Here is a 16,386-nt window from a genome sequence, read left to right on the forward strand (position 1 = left end):
ATAGCTTTGTCCACATGATCGTCTTACCTAAACCCAGTAGAGTTTTACTTTTAGGAACAACTAAGAAGTAAAATTTACAATTTCTGACATACCAGGGCTATCTTATCAGAGATTTTTTAAATAGTGAGAATAGTTAAATTTTTGGTTAATAATCTAGTCTATTCCTTTAATGAGGCCAATTTAAAAAATTTGCTGTTGGAAAATTGAAAATAAACCAAATATACAATTATTTTTTACTATTAAATTATTAAGATTCTGTTAAAATTTAAATTCTGTCATTTATTGTAAGTACACAGAATTTATTAAACCCATTGTTTTCCAATAACAATAAATAATAATCTTCATTTGATTATTGTTAAGAATTTATTTTGTAAAATGGCAGAAAACTTTGTTATTAATATTAGTATTTTAATTAAATAAAATTTAACTAAATAAAATGGTTGCCATTTTGTATTGTAACAAAATAATTTACTTTATTTAAATCTTCTTTAACTATATGATTTAGCACCTAAAATATGAAAAAAATCAGTTTATTCAAATTTAATTAATTAAGCAGAGGTTGAAAGAAATCTAACTGAAAATTGTCATCAATTTTTTACAATAATTAAATTGTTTTTGACCGATTTAAAAAAAATAAGTTGCCATTTTGTTTATAATGAAGTGCTGAACATTTTAGCTAAACAGATATTTTGATGACAATTAACAAAATATAAGAAGATTAAAAAGTTGATATGGCCATCACTTTGAAATTATAATATATTTTTTTTAATATCACAGAAATTAGTGTAAACATGTATATGTAATATTATAATGATTTATCAACCCGATCTTAATATATACATTTTTCTTTAAAAGGTAGTAGGCAGAAAGAAAAAAAAGATGAAATGTCATTTTTGTTTATTCTGATATCCTTTGAACCTAAAAATGAATAGCTAGGTACATTCTTTTGTTATATGCTATATAAAATGTTCTATTCATTAAGTTTATCATTATTACTAAACTAGTCAATTGTAATTAAAAATTAAACCTGAAAATAATCTAGGAATAGAAAGTATATCTAAATCAGTGAACACTTATATAGTACGGAGAAATTCTAAATGATGGACTCAATTTGGTAACTCTATATTTCCTGAACTATACATTGTATCTGACTGATCTATGCAGAAGTTGGGAGAGAAAGTCTGAAATTTTTGTATAACATCGCTAGAGTGCATGTATTTGCATAAATGACCACTTAGAGTGCTTGTGCCACCATTACGTGTTAGCTGTAAGATGGCTACAGTGCAACAAAAGGTTTTCTATGTTCTTGAGTATAGTAAATCTCAGGGTCAGCATGTGTTTTGTCTCAGATTTAACACTGACTTTTCAACAAGAAAGAGTATATGTCATTGGTTTCATCAGTTTGAACAAACATCACTGTAAAGGAAAGAGCATGGGTGGCATATGGCAGAGCAGAACATGAGATAAATTGAAGAGAATTTAATACAAAGCCGAAGAAAGTCAACCTATGGAGCGAGCAGAGAACTTGGAATACCTAAACCAACTGTCTGGTGTGTTTTGAGGCATCGTTTACTTTTCAAGCCATACCACTCAAAACTTTTACTGGCTCTTCGTAGAAGTGACAAACCAAAGCGTGTTGAATTTTGTGACCAAATGCTTGAAAAAATGGAGGATGACATGCTTCCTCTGCATTTAATTTTTAGCAATGAAGTGACATTCCATTTCGATGGAAATGTAAATAGACACAGTGTTCGCTTATGGGGTCTACAAAATCCCCATGACACACTGCAACACGAGAGAGACTCCCCAAAAGTTAATGTGTTTTGAACCCTATCGCAAATGAAGCTTTATGCCTTGCAGAACACACATGGTTACTGGGATAACGTACCAAGACGTGATGGAAAACTGGCTTTTCCCTAAACAAAATGAAGATTTACAAGATTTATTTTTTCAACAGGATGGAGCTCCACCCCACTGGTACCTAGATATTCAGTGCTATCTGAATGAATTTCTACTTCAACGATGGATAGGACACATCGGGAATGAAAACCTGGTTCTTCAATTCTGGCCATCAAGATCACCTGATCTCACACCATAAGACTTTTTCTTGTGGGGTTTTGTGAAAGATGTAATTTATTTACCACCTCTACCATCAAATTTGACTGATATCCAGAACTGTATCACAGCTGTATTGAACTCAGTAACACAAGATATGCTTCCTTGCATGTAGGATGATTCAGCAACCATTTAGGTGTATGTTGTGCAGCCAGAGGGGGCCACATTAAATTTATGAATTGTAATTGTAATTGTCAACTTTATTGTCAATATTATCAGATGTAATTTACTTCACATTTGTCATTAATTCTTAATCTGAAATACAGATAGAGTTACAAAATTGAGTCTAACATTTTTATTTACTCTATACTGCATTTGATCTTTTTTTATTAACAACTAATTCTACAGACTTGCCAAACATCTTGTTTTCTAGTCATTATTTCCTTAAAAATGTTTCTTAATGGGAACAGTGGTGGGCTAAATGTACTAAGTTACAAGGATTATACTTTGAAGTAAATAAAAGCTATTACTGAATATGGAAGGCATTTTTATATTAATAAACTAAAATTGAATATTTTTTTTTCATATAAAAATATTCTAAGTAACTAAGAAGTAGTATATGAGGTGGGATCAAAGAGAATTTACTTATTCTCTTATATTGATATTGTCCTTTTCAAAGCAGTCCCCCAGAAATGAGTCACACTTTGCCAATATTTCTACCAACCCTTAAAACAATTGTGAAAAGCATCTTTTATATAGGTTTAGTTTCACTTATCAATTTTTTCTTTACTTCATCTAGCGTCACAAATCAGTTACCTTAAACAGTGGGAACAAAAAAGTCATCTATGTCCAAAGAATTCACAGGCTGTTGTGCATCAGTATGGTGTTATTTTTGGCTAAATAATCACGAATAATAATTAAAGTGTGAGCTAGAGTGTTATCAAGGTGTAAACTTAAAAATTGTTTACCCACTTTTCAAGTCTTATTTTTTGCAATTGCTTCATATAAAAGACCTAAAACTTTTAAGTAATGCTGTTTATTAACTGTACAACCTTGTGGTAAGAATTTAGAAAGGAGAACCTTAACATTTGAACAAACTTTGTGTGTTTTTTAATTGCAGTTCTTCAGAAAGCTTCCATTGGCATGATTGGACCTTCATTTCAATATTACACTACATTGTGAGACACATTTTGAGTAAATCTGAGTCATCATGATGTCAGCTAACAAAACAACTGTTCTGCAATGTTGTTTTTATTGAAAATTTCAACAATTCTGGAATAAATTTGCTGTTACTTGTCTCATATCCAAGATGTTAGTCAAGACTGTTTAACACAAGCCATAAATTTACCACATCTTCAGGTACTTCTATAATAATGATTCAACAATTACTGCCTATTTTACTGTTTGATATTTTCATTGGTTGTTGATATGTTAGGATGTCCAACTTTTTATCATCTTCAATGTCTTCATGGCCTTCTTGAAACCATTTTTATACTTATAAAACTTTAGTGTTGATATAACATATTCACCAATTTCTTATTGCACTTTATTTCATTTTTAATACAAAATTTAATGCAAATTCTCTGATTAGTCATTTTGAAACAAAATAATCCCAGTTTAATAATAAATTTTATCGTAATTACTCAGCTGCCAAATATTAACTACGAGTCTAATGTGGGTAAAAATATTGATGAACAATATAAATATAAATCAATATGATATCAATATGAATATTGATATCATGTAGGAAAAGGCAAACTTAGTCAAAAAAGATATAACACATAAAATTAAAAAATTCTCATTTTTTCTGATTGCACCTCGTACCAGTAGTACCTTATAAAAGTTAGTAGTAAACCTTTTCCTGTAGACATAAATACTTCTGACTAATAAATGATTTGTGAATGAAATAGCGTATATTAAAAGCAGTATTAAGAAAGATTCTTTGCTGGAAAGGATGGTCAAATAACTGTAATAATATTAAACTGTGACAAACCTGATACGAACTGGAATTTGAAGAATCATGAGAGGCAGCCACGGGATTTTGAACCTTCTGTAAAAATATATTAAAAAATTATTACATTACTACTTAACTGAATAACTTTATAATTAATTAATAACAGCAGTCTTTAAAACAATAATTTACAAAATAATTTTTAATTTATCGTGTAAGTTTTAGAAATATAAATAACTGCTTTTCAAGTATTTTTTTGTTTAATTTTAAACAACATTAGATTAATTTACTTTACATATTTTTTCTTTAAAACAAAGCAATTTTTATTCAAGAAATTTTCTTGTTTAATATTTCTGTAATAACTTTAATCTGCTCATGATATAATTTATAGAATAAATCTAAGATTTTTTAAATACAAGAACACAGACAAACCTTAATATTTATTATTTACACATGTTTCAGATGTTTACTGTAGACAATGTTCAATATTTTTATCTTTAAAGACTGGATGGATCAATTTGGGTGAATGTTGACATGATCATTTCTATATACGGGCCATCTATCTCCAATTTTTTATCAAAGGATAGACAAAGTTTTTCACATAATAGGAACCCTTAGGTTGCTAAGTTTTTCTAATTGTATTTGGAATAATTAAAACCCTTCATAAAAGAGAGGGCAACAAAAACCACTGTTTCTTGATTCAAAGTTGCAATTTTGTACTAATAGATGATACCTATATATTATTATGACTGGTTATATATTTAACAATTTCCTAAAATAAACATTTAAAAAAATTTTTTTATCAGTTATCATTTTGCTTAATATTTTCTGATTGCACAAACGGATTTTTAATTTAACATAATGTCTTTTGAACATGCTCATTGATGATATTTAATTTTGATTACAATCAGTCAAATAGATGAAGTTATAATCAACATGGGTCCTATATCTCAAAATTTTACTCAAAAAGCAGAATACTCGTTTTTGCTTAATTTTTAGTTGCACTCTTACATATTTTAATGCATAAGTAATACATATATGCATTTATATGCAAGTTTTTTTATTTATATTCAGTTCACTTACATATTTTTAATTTTTGTCACACTTATTTTCCTCTAAGTAGTAGCTGGTCAACAGTAAAGCCCTTAGTAGCCACAGTTGCATTACTTTCCTGGTTTCTTTGGTAACTCTTAGCCAGTTTTTTCTTTTTATGAAGATCTTATTTAAAGGACCTATTAATATGGTTATATATTTCTGTATGTTTCTATATAAAACACGATAACTTTTTAATCTTTTAGTTTTCCAATTTGAATGATCAAGTAAATAGTTTAAAAATGCTGTAAAGTATAAAACTGCAGTATTTGTTAATGAAAGATACTAGACCACTGTCAAAGATATATAAACTTCTAATTATTGGTAATAAGTGGAAATTTATAACAAACCACTGCAGAAAAACACAGTTAATTTAGTAATGCTTCCAATTCTTGATAGGGATTGGTACAAGTAGCTCAGTATTAAAATAAATATATTATTAGAATATTACGATGTTATTTTTGTTTTGACACTAGTATGAAAAAGCTCTCTGGTAAACAACATAAAAAATATACGTGGTTGACAAGATATTATCTTTATGTATTTACCTTATTATTTCATTTGAATACATCAGAGACCATAAAAGATTATGCTGATTAAGGTTTTTATATTTTTCAGCCGTAAATTGTAATATTATAATCTTCTTTTTTTTCAGATTTATACAAATAAATTACGTTTACTGATTTAACATTAGATGTGCAGTACTGTCTATTTATTCAAAATGACTTTTAAACAAGAGAAAAGCACAATGTGTTATATAAAGTTATCTGATATACTTTGTGTTAATCTTTAGAGAATGTTTAAAGTCAAATATGGTACAAATCCTTAAAATTTGTAAGATTAAATCGTGGATATAAAACAATTTTTACAAACTGGCTGGTAGACAAGGATAAAAAACATTGGTAAGTCGTCAGTTAAGGAAGAATCTGTTGAGGTGATTCAAGATGTGTTTACTCAATCACCTGTTGGGTAGTCGGTTGAACAAAATCTTCAAAAGGTACAACTGCCAAAGTCTACAGTGCACAAAGTGTTACAGAAATACCTAAAGCTTTGTGTTTTTAAACATAAAATTTTGCATCGCATAAATTTACTGATTACAAACATGTAAGCTTCACTAATCTAGTTTTGAACAAAATCGATGAAACTACCAGTTTTGTATTTTTTTGTTCATGTCAGTAGATGTAATGCGCATATTCAGTACAGAAAAGAGTCATATCAGGAATAAATAAATAAAATAGCAAAACCTTTCTTCTGCCACACAAAAATAGTTAACTCAAATGCGCTTTTAAACTTTCCAATAAATTATACATTTCTCCAGCGGCAAGAGAGGCAGCCAGATGTCATTTTTTAAGATGGAACTCTATTCACTGGGCAGATATACTTCATGACACTTTGACTTCAACATTTCCATATCACTGGATCGACATGGATGATCTGATGCCTTGACCTTTGAGTCACTGATCATAACTCTAATGGATTCCCTTTTTCTTAGGTAATGTTAAAGACATTGTTTACGCAACTACTGTTGAAGAATTGAACACATTGCAGGAGAGGACCATATATACAATCAAAAACATAACATCACACAAATGCTGGGAAATGTATGGAGAAAATGTGAAATATCAACTCAATGTTCTATTTGCCAATAAGGTTGTGCACATCATGGTTTAAAGTGAAGAAAGAGACATTGAAAAAACTTTAGGTTTTAAGGTATATTTCTATTAAAGAGTTTTTAAACTAACTTTTTTAATATTAAATATACTACACATTAAAATCAGGGATCATTAAAATCACAAATCTTTTATACACAACCTGAATTTAAAATAGTTAATAAGTACTAATTACATTAATTTCTTATTTTATAATCAATTATATATTTTAAGATGCTCTGATCAAGGTTTTATCATTCAAGATTTTCCTTGATCCATCCAGGCAAATTCTGGAGCAGTTCCTTTGTTTTATCTTTAGAGCAGGTCTACCCATTACTGATGTGATCTATATAATGGATTATTACGTTCTAATCAGAGCAAAAGATGTATGTAAGACAATAAAATCCTAGGTTAACAGCAATTCAAACAAGCATTTTCATTTGCAGTAGTTCTGTTATCTGAATTACGATAAAATACTTTAAAGCATTCTTTTTAACAATCATCATATAAATCTGGTTCTAACTGAGCAGTGAGGCATTACTGAATAATAAAAATGCTTTATTCAGTAGGCCCTATTGAAGTTATGTGTTTTTGCACGGATGGGACAAATTGATTTTTAACTGTATTCTGAAAATGTTCTTACCTATTAAGGCAACTTTTAAGTAAAAATTATGATCAAGCAAAAAACTAATGTCAAGATTTAGGAAGCTTTATTTCATTTTCTTTACCAATACTAATAAATTATTATACATGTGTATGTTAAATATTAGCGGTATAAAAAACTTATTCCTCTCTTTACAGATTCATTATCCTACCGCTCTCTTTTATTAAGAAAAATTAAAATTAAAAGCTCATTTATAATATTAAAAGAATCTTTCCAAATTTAATACTAAAGAAAAATTCATCAATTAATTCTTCAATTTCGAAGTTCCATTTCATAAATAATATGTATGTTATGTTAACATAAACAAAAGGTGGTGTTTACAATCAGACGTGAAACTCGGGTAACTCGTAAAAACTTAGCCATTCTAAGGTATAATTAGCATCCTTTCATTAGGGTTTATTAGGGAAAATGAGGAGTAAATTGCATTTAACATTGAGCCAAATAAAAAGTTGTATAACATCCACCAAAATGCAGAAGCTCTTTAGCTTGAAAAAAATTTTTCACTTTGTTCTACACGGATGTGGCTGCACAACTAACAGCATTACTTTCTGAGAAATCAGCTGTGACTTAGATTTTTTACATGCCTTATTACCATAATAAAGAATGGCTATCTTGTATAAAACAGATCCAGTTTAACTAGTCGGTAAATAATTTTAAAAGAATCTCTAAACTAGCATCCAATTTAAAAGAAAAATAAAACAAAGCAAAGTGGGTGGAAAAAATAGTCAAAAAAATATAGGGCATATATCGGATGGTAAATTTTAATGCTTATTTAAAAATTAAATTATTTTAATGATTTTAAAATTCAAATGAAGTGGTTTCCATTCCTTACAGAGGTAAATATATGATTATATATCAACATGCCAAGCTCACCAAAATTCAAGATATTTAGTCCTACGAGTGTAAACACCACTGTAAACACCACAGGGACTGGGCTGTACAGCAACATTACTACTCTAAAAAAAAATTGTTGTGATTAGCGCTCTTTCACCATGTATCACAACCAAAATAAAGGCTGGGAGGTTAAGTAAAATAAATTAATGTAACCATTTTTGTATATCCATTTAATGTAATGTATAAATTTTTGAACATTACTACAATGTGGTTTAACTCAGCAGACGACCTAGGTTGGTGCTAGAGTTCTAATAAAGTGTAAGGAAAGAAACAGGTGCATAAAATTAGTTATAGCTTCCTGCCTGCAATTAATATCATCGTAAATTACTGGAAGACATGTGATATAACATTGGGTGTATAGTTAAGTCACATACGAATAAGAAGTTTGCTGTAAATCCATCAGTTTTATTTGCCTTCATGAAGTTATACCTTTTATCAATTACAGTTTACAATATGTTTTTATCAAAGCTGTTCGAATTGAAAGTTAAACTATAATAAATCCAATATCCAAAACCCAAAATAAGCAGATAAGTAACATAAATTAAACAAAAATAACCAAAGAATAAATAAGATACATTTCTTATTTTAATAAGATCTCTTACTATAACAATACTTTATAATTATCAGTTTTATAAGTACAATACTGTTTTGTTTACCACAATTACAAAAACAAAGAACTTTCAAAAAACTAATAAATTAAAATGATTTTGAAAAAATATGTTAAACAATAATAATTTCTTTTTAAATAAGATTAATATTAAGGATCTGGTAACAAAAAATTATTTTAATCAAAATCTATTTCTAAATTATCAAATAAATATTAATTACCTTCTACACCTAAAAAAAAGATTAAGAAAAAGTCATTTTTATTAGTAATGAATAAATCGTGAACTAATGAGTAAATTAAATGCAATTAAATAATGAGTTAATGAATTGATTAATTATTATTATATTATGAAACAGATGTATGTTTAAGATGAGGAAAAACAAATCGGTAAACAAAAGTTATACAAATCAAAAGAAAACAGTTAATTCCCAACACCAAAATATTAACACTGTAAAATGTATAAAATTATGTGAAAGTAAACACTTTACCATTTGTGTAATATATTATACAGCACTTTTTTCTCTATCTTCCGTGAAAACAAATAATATCTCAGAATTTCATTCTTGAAATAATAAAAATTACTCTTAAAAATGAAATACAAATTATTCATCAAGTAATTGAATAATTTTTATACACGAACAACTAAATACTCAGTTCAACCGATAATTCAAATCAATAGGGAAAAAATAAATTGTATAAACTTCTAAAAGATCAACATTTTGAAGTCAACACAAATTAAACATTAACTACTATGTGTATTTTAGTTAAAATCTTCCACGCAAGTTATGTGAAACACTATTACTATGTCACCAAGGAATTACTTCATCTACAGAATAAAAAAAAAAGATTTATCAAAATTAGTGCCTTTGGTAAAAAGAAATGCTAGACATATATGAAAAAGGAATACATATGAGTATGAGAAACTCTCGGTTAATATATGCTTAATTATTAACTAAATTCATATGATTTGTTCTATATCATTGACACTTTGCTGACATTAGAATTTCATTGTTTTTTCTTTTACAAGTAAACTTCCAGTACAGTCTTGATAAAACTTTAATTATTTAAAATCTTAAGACACAGAGAATTCCTAATTCATCTGAAATATAAACATTTTTTATGCCCTTATTAATTGCTATGCCTATGTTTATATTGCTGAAAGTCATATGTTTTAATCCATACTTTCTGCACTGCACATGCTTACATGTAATCATATATATTTATGAATGTACAGCCTTTGATCACTTACACAATAGGTCTGAAAAGTTCCCGAACTAAATTTCTGTAGTCAATACAAATAGTGCTATCTCTCGGACAACTAAGGAACTATGTAGTATACTGTTTCATGAGTGTGTGTACAAAATTTCATCACGCTTTGTCACTCCAGTCTCGAGTTAAATTCAACCGTGTACGTTGTGTTCATGTGACCTTGTGCAAGCTCACGACATGGAACACAGAAGCACGATAAAATTTTGTGTTTGACTTTTGATAATTTTGATGCAGCAAGAATTCAATGATGAAGCTGCATATCGTACTACAAGATACACATGGTGGAAGCAGTTTTTAGATGGTAGAGAGTGGTTGGATGACGACGAATGAAGTGGGAGGCTGTCAACAGTTGTTCACCATGAAAACTTTGTAAAAGTGCGCGCACTCCTGCTAGAACAATCTCATCTTACCCTTTGGGTTGTAACAGAAGAGCTAAAATTGGTAAAGATCTGGTACGTACAATTCTAACAGAGAAAAAGAACCGCCAAAAGGTGTGCTCTCGTTTCGTTCCACACTTATTGACCGAAGAACAAATTCATTCTTGTGCTCAAGACTTTGTTGAAACTGCCGATAGCGGGATGAAAGCCAGTGCTTCATGTATGATCCCCAAATGAAGCGTCAGTCTGCTGCTTGGTTGAGTCCTGGAGCACAAAGACCACAAAAGTCAGGCAGCAAAAATTAAGAGTGAAAATCATGTCGATTAAATTCTTCGACTCAAAGGGCCTAATTCATCATGAATTTCTCTCAGCTGGTCAAACTGTGAATTTTAAATTGTATTTGGAAGTAATGAAATGCCTGATGTGTCACATTCGTCGAATCTGGTTTGAGTACCAGGGCAATTGGACTATCTTGCACGACAATGCCCCAGCACACATGGCAACAGTTATTATGGTGCAAATCAAATCACCATTCTATCCCACCCAGCCTGTTCACTCGACTTGGCTTCAGCAGTCTATTTTCTGTTCCTGAAACTCAAGTTGAAAATGAAAGGTTGCTTTTTCAACAACATTCCGGCCATCCAAAGGGCTTGCACCAATCAGTTGAAGGCGATCCCAAAGTGATATCTCTAGAGTGTTTGATGGGCTCTACAGGTGCTGCAAAGAGAGTGTAACTAGTGAAGAGTACTATGTAGAGGGCTTATGTGAGTAAATTCGTTTATCTTTAAATCTGTACTATTATTTAATTTAGTTTGGAAACTTATCAGACATACTGTGTACATACATCTCCACCAAACCAAACAGCAAAACAGTTTTTGTTTAAATTAATATAATACTTCACCTTATGAGAATGGGCTTATTCCCCTTCCACTTACATTTAAATTACTGACCCGTTTAAAAAACTTTCCCAACAGTTTATTCAAAAAAATGTTAAATGATTTGCTTTTACCGAAATAATATTATTCAGCCAATAAATTTTTAAATATGAATTTTAAAAAATACATGAATTTTCAGCATTCCATTTAACGTGTATATAAACATGTTCTCAAATAATTTTCAATAACATTTTCTGAATTATAAATTATTTTGAATTTTTTTTTACATTTAGTATTTTAATGAATTTATTAAACTTTAACATTATTTCATTAATTTAAATTTAAAATAATTATTGCGGATCTTAATAGTATCTAGTTCAAGCATTTTGTGATGTTGCTCATCAATTTTTTTATGAAATGCCATCATCAGTGCCTGGATACATAACGTATTAATACACTAGATTAACACAATAAAATTTCCATCTTAAATACACCAAATGCCGTAATTAACTGAAACATGTAAGAGCCTGAATTTTTTGCATCCTGTTTAACATTGACGTTAAGTGTGTACTCAAATAATTTTCATTAACAACTTCTGAATTATGAATTATTTTGAGGTTATTTTTTAAACTTAGTATCTGCATTTATTACCTTAAAACTATTTTAGAGTTTTTATTTTAAATAATTAGTATGGACTTTAATAACATCAGTTTGTTATTTTACAATTTATGGTGTATTCTGTGATTCTGATATGATCAAAGTTTTACATTGATCCCTCTAGGCAAATGCTGGAGCATTTCTTTTTTTTATCTATTGAGTAGAATACCTACCCATTCCTAATGCGATCTATGCAATGTATTATTATTTATTATCTGCTAGCAATCTGTAGTTAAATATGAAAAGGAAAATGTAGAAAATGTAGTTAAATATGCATTGAGGCAATGTAAAACTATTATTGTAACCTTTAAAAGAAGATATTTTAAAAATCTTATGTAATTACGAATACAGAAAACTATAAAATTTTCTGGTGATATATTATTTTATGTAAAGTCCCAATCCTTTTTAGACATAGACTCCCTTCTTTTCCTTATTTACAGAAAAAATCAGTTATAGTGGTTATTCAAAATACATGAATTAATTAAACACTAATTACAAAAGATTTCAGGCAAGGACATTTGAATTAGTTATTTAACTTTGTAGAAGAATGAAAAAACAATCATAAGTATAAAAAAGGAAAAAGCTTAGCTATCTATTTACATTTTTAATAATTCACAAATTTATTATCTATTAAGCATACTTGAAACGATTTTATAGATTCTCTGTCCATGCTACCCTTGGTAAAAAGATTTTTTTTGGGGATTCAATTTACAACTTTAAACAATAAAAATTTTTCAAACTGAAGTACATAAAAATTTCCAAAGTACTTGAAAAACTCTATACACGTTGATTGCTTTTACTTTTTTCATTAAAATTTGTTAGCATAAATGGTTTAAGTTCAGTATGAAATTTTAAAAAATTTTACATTTAATTCTTAAACTGTGAAATCACTTACTAAAATGCATCCCCAATGGGTAAATCACAAAAACTAAAAAACCAACCAAAAGGATGAGGAAGAACCCTTTTTGAAATTTCAATACCAGATTTTGAGATCTCAAAATAGTTTCTATGAAAATTATTTACAAGTTTAATACTTTAAAAATTATCATACCAAGAAATAATTAGTTAAAATCGATTCTCAGTTTTTTAATTAGAAAAAAGAAACTTATTTTACCAAAAGAAGGATGGAATCTCCATTCTCTGTTCTAAATGAAAAGAAAATTCTAGAAAATGATGTTATAATTTTACTGAGACTGATTGCAGTAATGAGTGAGAATGTAAAATTTAAAAACTTTATCAAGAGGTGAATGATTTTAATTTTCTGCGGGATTACTTTTCTTTTTTTTGACATTAAAGGGGAATGAGTAAACAATAAGAATATATCCTAATAATATTTTCTATTACCAAGCTTAAACAGATTACCTAATAAGTAACTGAGGGAAACATTGAAAAGTAAATTCCCTTGTTTATGTATTTCGTTACTAATTTTTGTTTTCTGCTGTAAGAAATGAAATTTGAAAACTTTTCATCTGAACAGAATAAGGCATGTTCACTTTCTCCAGAAAACAACAAATTCTTCTACCCCAATGAATCTGCTGAAATGGTCTTTTTATGACATTATATTACACTGAATTTTGATGTAGCAAGCTTATATTACTGGTCAAAAGTCGGTAATTGGTTGTTAGACTCACAAGTACCATACATGTGACTGTTGTTCACTTGATTTACAAGTGGGTGCACAAGTTGTAGTCTTTCAAATGTTACCATCAAGAATCTAGTAAGATAAACTATCAAACTGGAATAACTACTTACAAAAAATAGGTATTGAAATTATTTAAGATACTATTGTCAATTGGGAAATGATAGATACAGCAAATAAATTAGTAAAAATGGATGAAACAAACTTCTCCAAAAATAAAAACCATCCTGGGCATGTTCACCTCCAACAATGGGTGTTCAAAAATGGAAGTTGGAAAATGAAACAGTTCTTTTTAGAAAAAGTACTGAACTGTTCAATTATTCATTTGAGTATGTTACGAAAAATTAAGAATCGCATTGAAGGAAGGAAGTATATCATCTTATTCTGATTTGTAGGAAGAATATCAAACAGAATTGGAACACAAAAAAATTCTGTAATTTTAAGGTCAATTTTATAAATCCAGATTCCATGGTACTCATTCAAGGTATCTTCACAGAATTCATATGGTGGCAGCATAAGTAATATACCTATTCAGTATATCATGAAATATTGACCAACTATAAATTAAAATCTGACACATAGGTAAATAAACTATTCACATTTATTAGTTTGTACATAAGAAAAAAGTGCCCAATTGCCTAATGTGTATGATTTAGCATTTTTAACTTACGGAAAAAATTTAATGATTATTAAATCAAAATGTTTATGGAGATTTTGACTGGGAGCTGCAAATCTCCCTTAGTGAGAAATATTTACTTAAATTTTATAAATCTTTTAATTTTTGTAAAATAAATAACCAAAGCTACAGAATATTACAATTTTTGTTATAAACTAGCTGGCTAGTGGGCATAATGAACACCAAACTGGTTTAGCATTCAAACAATTTTGGGTCCAATACAATTAAGTTTTTTCATTTTTTTATTATTCACTTACAATTATCATAAAAAAACTATAATTAGGCATCACGATGTTGTTACTAAATAAATAAATACATAACTTTTACAAATAAGTTCAGTAAGATGAGATTTTTGAAACTTTCTGAAAGCATATATCACATCAATAATTCATTAATTAATATAAATTCTGTAAATACAACTTTGTATGTGATAAAATAAAGATAGAATAAATATTTTCCCAAGTGCATCATCATTACTTTATAATAAAGTGAAATTAATATAGCAGTGTATAATATAAGACGAAATAAAAAGTTGGTACATTAATAAGGTATGTTATTAGTGTTAGTGTTAGTAGGACTTACAGCCGAAACAACAGATAGTTGAGGAGACTGAGTAGCTGAAGATGACTGGTTCTGTTCACCTGTTACATCTCCTCCGTGCTGACCACCATCCAACGGACACACCAATTCTCCATAATCTAATTCACCTTTTGATTTTTTCCTTTTCAGTGTGAATTGTGATTTCTTTCCGACCTTAAAGAATGAAAAATGAAGTAACATTAAAAAAAAATATATGTAACATAACACAATAAATACAAAAAAGAACTGAGGCATGTTTTTAAAGTATGGTCCATTTTAAAATTTAAAAATGGAAAAGTAAGAACAAACTTAATTATTTAATAATAAAAATACATTTATTTACTACTTTTTTATACATCCTTCAACTTCAAGGCATTTTTCATAATGTTTCACAAGCTTCTTCATTCCCTCAAGAAATTTCACTGCCATTGATTTAAACCGTGCATTAATCGCTGTTTTTCCGTTTGTCGTCATCATCATCAAATATTTGTGAGCAAGCCGTTTAAGGAGAAGCAAAAGAAAATAGCTGAGAGCTAAGTCAGGCTATAGGATGGATGACTGAAGATTTTGCAACAAAATTTTTCTGATTGCTCTACTGTCATCATATTTGCCATGTGTGATCAAGCATTTTCATGAAAAAACAATATCCCACATCATTTGTTTTTTATCCAAGATTTTTTAACATTTCATAATGCACATCAGCATCACAGTAGTTCTGTGATCACTACATTCAACGAGTAAGGGACCTTTTCTGTCCCAATAAACAGTAACCATAAGCTTCTTTACTGAACGTACTTGTTTGAACTTCTTTGTTCTAAGAGATGATGAATGCTGCCCCACATTGATTGCTGCTATGTCTCAACATTCAAATAAGAAATTCAGGCTTCAACTTCAGTAACAATGTGATCAAACAATTCATCATCTTCACAGCTGCAAAAATTCATGCGTTGAAATGAGACATTTTTCCTTGTGTGGGTGGGTGAAATCTTCAGCAACCATCCTGTACACAATTTTTTATAGTCCAATTTTGCAGTTCAAACTTCATAAATCAAAGATCATGAAACATCAAAGATAATTGTGACTTGATAAGGTGCTGGTTTTCTCATACCTTTTCTATCAAATCATCTGTTATCAGGCTGTTTTACTTTAGCATCACTCATAATATTTGGCCCATAAACATCTTAAATTTGCTTGTGAATTTCAGTCGCATAATTGTTTTTTGCTTTAAAGATTGAATTACTTCTCTTATTTCACTCTCAGCAGGATCAAGAATTGTAGCAATTATTATAAATGGTTGAATATAAGCAATTAACAATAAAATGACTAAACTATTGTTAGTAACACTGCTGACTACTGATTGAAATAACTGAGCTTCACAAAAACCATCTGTTTACACTGCATA

General features: G+C 28.9%; 1 protein-coding gene across 9 annotated transcripts in view; it reads right to left on the bottom strand.

Moving 5' to 3' along the window:
* Liprin-beta (liprin-beta 1) overlaps positions 1-16,386 on the bottom strand; it is a 387,502-nt gene that overhangs the window by 6,518 nt on the left and 364,598 nt on the right. For 7 of the 9 annotated variants that reach the window (XR_012755390.1, XM_075358205.1, XM_075358200.1 and 4 more), the window contains 2 exons: positions 14,988-15,158; positions 4,049-4,105 (listed from right to left, as the gene is read on the bottom strand). Coding sequence is in view for 7 of the 9 variants with exons in the window: in XM_075358205.1 (XP_075214320.1) it covers positions 4,049-4,105; positions 14,988-15,158 (228 nt within the window). In the remaining 2 variants the exon portion in view is untranslated. The remainder of the gene's footprint in view (positions 1-4,048; positions 4,106-14,987; positions 15,159-16,386) is intronic. The other 2 variants (XR_012755391.1, XM_075358202.1) reach the window with 1 other exon arrangement.

Source organism: Lycorma delicatula, chromosome 2 (assembly GCF_047948215.1).
Source record: "Lycorma delicatula isolate Av1 chromosome 2, ASM4794821v1, whole genome shotgun sequence".
Classification (NCBI taxonomy): domain Eukaryota; kingdom Metazoa; phylum Arthropoda; class Insecta; order Hemiptera; family Fulgoridae; genus Lycorma; species Lycorma delicatula.